The 10,499-nt window shown below is 32.8% G+C and overlaps 1 protein-coding gene across 1 annotated transcript; it reads right to left on the bottom strand.

Annotated features, from left to right (window-relative positions):
• Nucleotides 1-44: 44 nt before the first annotated feature.
• On the bottom strand, nt 45-9,842 carry LOC120343458 (heat shock 70 kDa protein 1A-like). Its single transcript, XM_078111262.1, has 13 exons — nt 9,753-9,842; nt 8,424-8,553; nt 7,782-7,888; nt 7,389-7,640; nt 6,847-6,970; nt 6,250-6,403; nt 5,946-6,093; nt 5,400-5,570; nt 3,555-3,716; nt 2,851-3,081; nt 1,895-2,086; nt 1,507-1,585; nt 45-1,085 (listed from the first exon to the last, which is right to left on the bottom strand). The coding sequence occupies exons 1-13, from the start codon at nt 9,816-9,818 to the stop codon at nt 1,081-1,083; spliced, it is 1,821 nt and encodes a 606-aa protein (XP_077967388.1). The 5' UTR covers nt 9,819-9,842; the 3' UTR covers nt 45-1,080.
• Between the last annotated feature and the right edge of the window lie 657 nt (nt 9,843-10,499).

Raw genomic sequence — 10,499 nt, 5'->3', positions numbered from 1 at the left:
GAGATACGAGACGTGTTCCATGAACAATAGATGGCACACCGTCGAGCAATCAAATAAAACAAAGGAAACGTAGGGATTTAATAACCGAGACGACCTAAGGCTTAAGATTTGGAATATGATAGGATTCGGAATTATATTGAATTAGCTTGTTATGAGTTATAAACAATGAAGTAGTAACATTTCTAATATATTGTAATGTAGGCTCTCTGACGGCTAAACACAGATATGTTATGTTAGTATATTGCTTACTATAAAGGCCAAGTCTCTATTCTTGTTTATAAACTATGTGTACATGCAAAATAACACATTATTTAGAAATAAAATCAAAATCATTCCAAATAACGTGATATGATGTTTATCAATGTGGCTGCAAGAGCAATATTCAAAGCTGCTATTGAATTTTTCCGTCTTTTTAAAATCAATACTTTTTTAGAAATATCAGGAAAACTTGATTTTTAATCTGTTACACACTTCGCCTGAAATAACATTTGAGCTTCGAATGTACGGTCTATCTAAAACAATGCGAAAACTTTCATTCCTTCACAGTTGTAATTGTTGTGCACTTTAACAATTAATCAATACTTAAGTTTGACAAACTGAAATTCATGAAAAATTATTATCATTGCTCAATAGCAAAAACCTATGCTCTTATTTTGATTGAAAACTATATGTAAAATTGTTTCCCCAAAATTAAAGCTTTCTGGAGTATGTATAATTAAACATATGGATAATTTGGAAATAACAATTTTTGTTTATAAACTCTATATACAATGAGAAATAAAAGATAATTTGGAAATATCAGCTAAACCATCTCAAATAAAGTACTATTCACATAATCAAATTAAAATAATATGGTTTTACGACTATATTACAGTAAGTTCGAATAAATTAGATAAAATAGGCATGAATTTATATTTTATATTTACAAAAAGAAACTGATCTATATATATATGCAAATATTTGAAGCTTGAAATCAACATTATACATAAGAAATCAAAATGAATAAAACGACGACTAATGAAGTGTTAGTTCGAAACACTCAGCAACGTCATGCTCTTTCCAGTTGATGTGAATATATTTTCAATCTGGAAATATACAGTATGTAGTAAACATTTTAAAAATTTGGATTAGTTGTTAGTTGATTACTGTGTTAAAAATTGTTTTCATCAAGTATTTTACCAGTGAAAAATTCTGTTCATACCATCTTAACGTATACATTTCAACCCCATTTTTAAGAGAAATAGTATTTTTTTACCGTATCTTGAATAAAATTTATCTTGAATAAAATTTAAACACTGGTTAATAATAGCAAAATTTCTCTTTACCACCAAGACAGTATTAACTTAGATATAACTGGTGGAATGAATAATTTCACCCAGAAGGCGCACAACCTGAACCCTAACCTGGTACCTGAAACCTAACCTGGTAACCCTAACCTAACCTGGTACAGATACTTGGTGCACATACTTCGGAAGCACCGATTCTAAAGTGAAATATTTAAAGTACCTGACGAAAATCCAATCATGCGGTTGAAAAGATCTCTTAGTTCTTTAGTTTTTTGGCGTATGCTTTTACTTTCAGTTTTCTGCAAAATTGGAAAATATATTAGTTACTGTATCATGTTATAATAATAAGTCAAAACAAACGTTTTTAGGTGCTGCAACTCTTATCTCAGTTTTAGACATTTCAACCGTATTTATTAATAAATTAAATTTTTATCATACTATAATGATGAAACAAGAATTGAATTTTAATGTATAAATTGAAAAATTTATAAGGATAAATTAAACAAACTTTCCCAGACTTTACAACTATACTCGCGCTCATAGACATTTCAACTGTATTCGTTAATAAAATGTAAATATAAGCCCAAATTAAAGTAAAGTAAACATACCTTGTTTGTTTTGACCCAATCCATGGTCGCTTGCGATTTTAGCAAAATTTTCTTTTGGTCACCATGGCTTACACTTGTGTCTTTTTGAACCTTCTGCTTTATTTTGTAAACTAAATCTTCCAACTCATTCTTTGCGGCACTCTTTTCTTTCCATTCCATATCTTCTATTTTGAATTTTTCCGCCGCAGCGATCTGTAGATATCATTGCTTATATTATAAATACGGAATTGAATGAAGATGGTAAACCGAAAATTACTGATGAATAAAAGAAGCTGATACCGAGGTTTGAAGAAAGACAGCCGCGCATAAAATACAGCCTGTGTTGAGCAAGAAAGTAAGATCTTTAATACTTGGTCAAAACGTTTGTTAAGTCAGAGATGAAATAAAACGATATTTACGTATTCCCCGGGTTTAATATTCGATTTTTAAAACTACAAAGCCAGACCTTGAACAAGAGGAAATTTATGAAAATGTTGTATGAATTATATTTATTTTTATTAACAAGACAAAAAATTACTTAAATTTGTATCAGCATTTAGTCGGAAAAGTGGAATATTACATGGCGCTCCGGAAGTATGTGTACCGAGATGACGCACAACCCTAATCTGGTACACATACTATGTTCAGGTTGCGCGCCATCTTGGTACACATACTTCGGGAGCACTCATTACATTATTAGTATATGAAATAGTGTACTAGCCTTGTGTAGCTAATTACTTATTAGTGTGAAAATAAAAACTTTCATTTGGTATGTTGGACGAATTATAAAAGGAATCAGAGATTTTCTTTTTTGAACTCATTTATTATCAAATAGAATTATTTAATGCTGTCAAATAAGTGTTAACAACTAAGCATTTTCACATATAACAACAATTGCTTATCCAATTCGACATTGCGTATATTCAAATTATGATTAAATACGAATAAAACAAGCATAGTTATTGCTATACACAAACCATTTTTTCAATTTCATTCTTTGCCATTTGTTTCTCGTCATTAGTAATCTTTATTTTGTTTTCACTGCCTGATATTGAATCGTACGCTGTTACGGTCAGGATGCCGGATCTGTCAATTTCAAAGACTGATATAACGGTCGCCACTCCCTTCGGTGCAGGTGGAATTCCTTCGAGAACAAATGTTCCAAGATGATGATTGTCGTGAATGCAGGGTCTTTCACCTTCATACACCTAAAACGCATAAATATTTTTCCAAGTGTAAGACTTAAAATATTGGAACAACTCAGCATAGCAGTGCGACTATTAAAAATTTATTAGCCGTGTCGATTATTGTTGGGACAGAGATTTATATATATATATTATTTCAAGTGAGTTGAAAAATTTTCTGAACAAAGTTTATTTGTTTTCAAAATTTTTATAACATTGAATTTTAAAAATTCGTTCCCCGATAAATTTATCAGGTTATTTGTTGATGAGATCAATTAATGAGAAAAATCAAACAAAGAATTTTGTATTCTGATTACTGTGATGTCAATAATTTTGTTGAATGTTGGTCTATGCTATTCTGAATTAATGCAAGATTTAGATAAATTTACAGAATCAGTTTGAAGCATTTGCTGTAGCATTTGAATGTAATGGGTTGTAATAACTTATTGTATATTTAACTTGTATTTTAAATGTGAAATGAAAAGAAGTTCATAAACCTCAAAATTAAGAGCGGTTTGATTGTCCCTAGAAGTTGTGAAGGATCCCATCTTTCGTGTCGGAATTTTTGTATTCCTTGGAATAATGACACACATGTCAGACTCTCGAACGTCGGTTCCAATGGAGAGCGGAGTTACATCCAGAAGTTGCAAACGCTCTTTCTAAATAAATTAACACAGAATATAAAAGTTTATAAGCTACATAAAAATGGGTATCCTGTTTTAACGCCGGCGCTTATTTACTGATCCATTTTATCATTTAATTTATCGTATCTTTTTTCATCGAATCTTTATGCTTTGTTTGAATAAGATGGACTAGAGAATTGTGAGGAAATGATCTAGTCTAACCCATTCTATCGTGAACTGACATGGAATAAACAAAATCAAATAAAACTGAGAATAAATGAATAACAATACAACAAGAGGGCTATGCTCAAATATATGGACACGTAGCGCCACTTAGTGGCAAATTTGGATAACGTTATAGCACACAAAAAACGAATCCCGTGCAGCTCACTGGAATATTTGAAATAAATAAAAGTAATGGCCTTCTAGCAAAAAATTTCATCTTTCACCACTGAAAATTTTAAAGCGACAACAACAACATAATACTAAAACGATCCATAGGGCCACTTACATGTCCAATAAGGTGATAACATGTTAAAACAATGCCGCTTTATGTGAGTAATTGTACATTATTTAAAACGTTAATATAGATTAGGGCATACGCAATTTTGAATGACAACAATTACAATCAAGCAATGTGGGACTTGAAGTTTACCAACTTTCTAATTAAGGTTATTTAGCATTGAGTTTAAATTACATCCATGTTGAACATAAATTCACTCGCAATATGAAAACTCGTACAATGCTAAAATTCGCAAGGTGGCGCTAGTGCGGTCTTCAATAGGCATAATATTTGACAATTATGTAACACGCTGTCTTGTGAAATTTGAGTAGTCGACTGTTTCCATGGATTATCATTTAATATTTGTTGAATTCAAAGCCACATTTCGAATAGTATTCGCAATATATAATTACCCTATATGCATGTCAGCGTACCCTTGGCGCTTTTGTATGAATATAATTACCTAAACCTATAGCTCACATTGTAAAGAGTGTCTCAAAAGTAAGTACACACTTTTAATTTTGAGTTGCTTTACAGGTACTCATCATAGAGCGTTTATTTCAATCAGAAAACATATTATGTATACGTAGTAAAATTTGGGTATTGTTTGCATGTTCATCATCCCACAAAATGACAAGGAGATTAACCCATGAAACGAGGTGCAAAATTGCTGTTTGGCAAGAAGCATATAAATCAGTAATGCATACTCAGCGCCTCTTTAACAGAGAATTAGGAAGCAATTCGGCTCCTACATGACGAACAATTTATGTAATTCATCTTAACTTTATGAAAACTGGATCTTGTAGTTGATGCGCAAGATCAGGAAACCGAGTAGCGGACGTTCTGTGAAAAAGATTCAGAGCCGAATTCATTCCAAATACTATGTTAAAGAGGCGCTGAGTTTGTCTCACTGATTTATATGCTCTTTGTCAAACAGTGAGTTTGCACCCCATTTCTTGGGTTAATCTTTTTGTCATTCTGTTGGTTGATGAAAAATGCGAACAATACCTAAATTTTACTACTTATCCATATTATGTTTTCTGAAAAAATGAACGCTCTATGGTGAGTACCTGAAAAAAAAAATCAAAATTAAAAGTGTATACTTACTTTTGAGACACCCTGTATAGTCAAAAGTTCATGTGATTCTCTTCATTTTTCATAAAATGGTATGCCTCACCCTTAATTCATTTATTAATTCATAGTAATTCAAGACTAACCGTTTCAGACCCTCCAGATCGAATGTTTTCAGCTAATGCTGCAGCTCCATATGCTACGGCTTCGTCTGGGTTTATTGTTCTGCATATCTCTTTCCCGTCGAAGAAATCTTGCAAAAGTTGTCGGATTTTTGGAATCCGAGTGGACCCTCCTACAAGGACGATATCATCAATCTGATAAAAAATGAATTTTGATCAATTGAACATTACGATGAATATTATTCTATTATTTAATTTATTTTTTTAAATATAAATTTAGGTACTCCTGAAGTATGTAAACCAAGATGGCGGACACCGGAACGTAGTATGTGTACGAGGTTAGGTTTAGGCCATAATTTAAAGTACAAATAGTACGAGAGTAACTTGGCTAGTCCCCGAACAGATAAGGGATCTAAAATTGGAAAAAAATGTTGGTCTAACCCTATCCTGGTACATATACTACGTTCCGGTGTCCGCCATCTTGGTTCACATACTTCGGCAGTACCTAAATTTATATATAAAACACAAAATATTTTATTAAGTGTACATTTGAGAAATATATCACTTTACCTGTTTTTTGTCCATTTTTGCATCAGAAAGGACAGTTTTAACTGCGTCGAGAGTGCTATCAAAAAGATCCTCATTCATGGCATCAAATTTTGCTTGACTGATATTGCTCTTGAAGTCTAATCCCATGAACAGCCCGTCAAGCTGAACTCTGGAACATTTTATTCGGTATAAGTTTCAGATATATCAATAGAAATTTCTCTTGTGTGTAGCTCAAACATTAAAAGAATTCTATTCGATTAATATTTAGAATCCTAATATAGGTTCTTACATAATAAGATGAATTCATTCTTATTTTTACGCTTACTTTGCATTGGTAGACACAGAAAGTTTTCGCTTTGCTGCTTCGCACGCCACTCTCAGTCGACTAATAGCTCGTTTGTTGCTTGAAATATCAACTCCGTGTTTCTTACTGAATTCTTCGATAAAATGATCGACCATTCGATTATCGAAATCCTCACCTGTGTTGTAATACATTTTGCATTTAGATATTTTTTATTTAAATTCTTTAAAATGAATCTGAATATTCATTAAGGTTTGAACCGATTTGATTTTCAAACTGATGTTGGTAATGTCATTTATAACTTCTAAAAGATTGACATGAGTATGCTCGGATCAACATTATGTTCATTGGACGAAGCTTAAAATCCAGGCTGAATAATTTTGCTTTAATTTAATCTACCCTATAAACCACAGTTATCATTTAATAGATTTTTGATGCATGATATTAGAACTGCTGCAAATGAAATAGCTTATTTTCAATGTCAGCTAGTCAGCCTTTAACCTCTTTAAATACACCTAAGAAATATTATCATTTGATAATTCCAAGAACTGAAATGGGTTTGTGTTTGCTCAATTTATAAAACTTGTGTAAATACTGACAATACTTTACACAACAACTTACCTCCTAGATGAGTGTTCCCACCAGTTGCTTTGACATCAAATATTTGTTCTTCGATTGTTGCGATAGTTACATCGAATGTTCCCCCTCCAAGATCAAAGATCAACACCGTTCGTTCGTCATTGCTCTGAAAAATATAACATATTATTAGTATTAAGTTCATCTTCCCAATCAAGTATGTCCAATGACTCCATTCTTCATTTCTGGTTTATGGCGAAACGATATTTATGTTATATTCGATTCATTATTTTTTACAGTGGGTTCCAACTAACAATAAGTGGGTTTAACCTAAAGTTTATGTGCATTCCTTGTCAATGTTCTAATGAATGATATTAACAAATATCAAGATATAACTGTAAGCATGAAAAAGTATCCTAGTATTATTATTTGCCGTTGCCGGAATCATGATGATACAGTCAAATATAATCAGCGTCTTAAAATATAGCTAGAGCCTATTATAAATCTAAACTATTATTTTCATAATATTTATCGATTCTCAAAAAAACGAAAATAGTCGTTTTGTGCGGAATAGTGCTTTAACTCACTTTGTTGTCCAGACCGTATGCAATTGCAGCTGCAGTTGGTTCATTGATCATTGATAAAACATTCAAGCCAGCAATTCTTCCTGCATCTCTAGTCGCTGTTCGCTGAGCATCGTTAAAATAGGCTGGGACCGTGATTACAGCGTCAGTTATTTCTTCGCCCATGAATGCCTTAGCTGCTTCCTTTAGTTCTGCCAGAATCATGGCGCTAATTTCCTCGGGAAAAAACGTTTTAACTCCTTCTTTGTAAGTTACCTATGAAAAAAAATTGTATCCTAATTTTTTCTATCTTGCTATTTGAGTAATCGCTCTAGTTTTAAGTAAGTTAAAAGGTAGATATGAAAGAACAAAATCATTTGTATTCGGCATATCAAGATATAATTTATATATAAAAACCTGCAATTTTGGCCGGTCACCATCTTTGACGATTCCAAATCCCCATCGCTTCCTATCCTTTTGCACAGTGGGATCGTTAAATTTGCGTCCAATTAACCGTTTTATCTCTAACAAAAATGGTAAGCATACATTCAATATTGAATTGAAACAATATTAATATATTAGGTTACATCGGAAAACATCACTTCAAAGTCGATCATGATATATGAGCTTCAATTCCACAAGAAGCACTTGAATCGAAGATTGTTATATTATTATAATAATGTGATCAAAGAAACGTTTCGGTTTGATAAATAAGTTTGGTAAACTTGATGAGGCCTTATCAATATCAAAATATTACAATGAAATAATATGTGGTATAATGAGCTCTTTGGCCCATTGCCTTGAAGTAAATATTTAGTAATTTTTATTTAAAATGACGGTTTAGAATATATTCAATAGAATTCATATAAAATTATTACAATAAGTCCACAAATCAAAAAAAAAAATCAAAAGACCAAATACAAATATGACGTCTTGAATTTTTGTACTCCTAATTTGCGAGAAATGATTTGATTGAGGATTAATGAGCTCAAGAAAAACTATAGGGATTGATATAAAAGTCACATGTTTTCAAACTTCAGAAATTGAATAATATCTCACGGAATAAGGTATTTTCACAATTCATCGAGGCTTCCTCTTTTGCTGCTTCTCCGACCAATTTTTGTGAGTCCGTGAATGAAACCCATGAAGGTGTTATTCGACTGCCTTGATCATTTGCTATGATTTCGACCTAGGGTGTTTCATGAAAGAAATAATGATTTTACATGGACAACTAAATTAATTATCAAACAAGACGGTAAGCACCCAATATGGATATCCGCCAAGGCATTGTAATCCGCCAGCAATATTGTGCAGCGAAAATTGGGTACTCCCGTAGTGTGTGCACCAGATTAGAGTTAGGCCATGATTTTATTACGATTTTCCATATTTTAGTTCTATTACGAGTTTGGGGACTGCCCGTGTTAGCCAAGTGAACATACTCCCTGTTCATAGATGATGTAAAATAGGCGAAAAAAAATTAGTTACTTCCATATTGGTACACCTACTTATAGAGCGCCATTGTATCAAAAGTGCCAGTTTATTTTGAGCGCTGTGCATCTAGCAGGTATCTTTGCACAAAAGTGATTCTGTGGCTAATAATCGGAACATGTTAACTAAAATAAAATTTCTAAAGCCTCCTTAGTCGTCCCTTGAAGGACGACTTGTTCGAAAGATTATTCTTTTCCGCGGAGGGTAGCATTCTCGGAATTTCAATATTCGACTTCCTTGACGAATGAATGACAAAAAATTATGAAAAAATATAAAATGTTCAACGATCGGCATGTTTTTTTCGTTGCTGCCATGGAAACGAAATATCAATTCGGACTTTAGGTGATACTCACATTACGAGGGCGACAGAATTAGCCAAGTGAATCAAATTGGCCCGGCCGTTTAGACGCTTCAGCGTCAGCTTAACAGACAGTCAGACAGAACGACTGATAATAAAGGTCTCCTTAAGCAGAGATCCAAAAATCGAAAAATAAAAAGCCAATATCCAGTTTAGCGCTCACGAATTTTCACTAAAATTGCCTATGCCGAAGACGAAATCGGGTTTACAGTTTGACTCTTAAACAAACCATTCGTTTCGTTGATATTACTCAAATACCTTAATTTAATTTTTCCTGAAATGAATATTTCAGGCGTCACAATTTTACTTAATAGTATGTATGCAATTCTACTCAAACCAGACAGTTGACAAGGGTATTGTCGACTTGAAATGAAATGCTGCATTGTATTATTTTGTGAGACTAAATTGGCAACGAATCCGTATTATATTAAATACATCTATATATGTTCATTTAGAATTATATGCCCATTTAAACTCTGCAGAGCTGTTAATCAGCCCACTCAAAACACTATACAAATAACACGTCGGGCTTGCATACTTACTCGGTTGTTCCGGTAAACAGCGACACAAGAATTTGTAGTTCCCAAATCAATTCCTATAGCAGCCATGGGTAAATATAAAGCTCTATAACAATACTTCAATAGGTATGCAAGGTATAATTTGTGAAAATAATGATAAAACACAACTCATATATAATACAATATACTTATTCAACCAGATTTTTCAAAGTTTGTCTCTGGTTAAATCCTAATATTTTTTAAAACTGGGGTAGCAAGTATTGAAAATCAGACGGTACAAGAAGATTATGCATCACTGTTGTACCAAAAATATCCGGTGAATAAGATCCTGACTGTTAGCAGATAACCCCACACGGAATGGAAAATAATCTATTTTTGAGAAGGGACCACCGCAAAAAAATAACTGGATTGAAGATGGACGGGATGTCATGTTGAATTAAAATGATAAATCAAATGCCTGTGACTGACCTAACATGCATTTAACTTTTTTTAATCTCAAAGTTCTTTCCAAACATACCTTGAAACTTATGACCTAAATTCTGCAGTTGAAATACGTTTGATTTCGTCAAACCCTAGTCTATAGTCTGACTTGGTAAAACACTTTAAAATAAAAAGGTATATGAGCCATATCAAACGAAAATCGAGCCTTTCAATAAAAGGGAACCATCAAACCCATTCAATTCTAACAAGTATCATTCTATAACAATAATGCACTCACGCGTAACATTGTTTGGCGCAACCTGCCAGTTGTCGAATACCTCATGCTTTCCA

This window comes from Styela clava, chromosome 3 (assembly GCF_964204865.1).
Source record: "Styela clava chromosome 3, kaStyClav1.hap1.2, whole genome shotgun sequence".
Lineage (NCBI taxonomy): Eukaryota > Metazoa > Chordata > Ascidiacea > Stolidobranchia > Styelidae > Styela > Styela clava.
Note: the sequence above shows the minus strand (reverse complement) of the source record. Positions and strands in the feature narration are given on the sequence as shown.

Excerpts from the sequence above, each read along its gene's own strand:
- LOC120343458 (XM_078111262.1), bottom strand. The coding sequence starts at position 9,818 with ATGGCTGCTATAGGAATTGATTTGGGAACTACAAATTCTTGTGTCGCT. Across the intron at positions 6,404-6,846 it reads TGGGAACACTCATCTAGGAG|GTGAGGATTTCGATAATCGA; the intron begins GTAAGTTGTTGT and ends ATTACAACACAG. Across the intron at positions 1,586-1,894 it reads ATTGGGTCAAAACAAACAAG|AAAACTGAAAGTAAAAGCAT; the intron begins GTATGTTTACTT and ends CCAATTTTGCAG.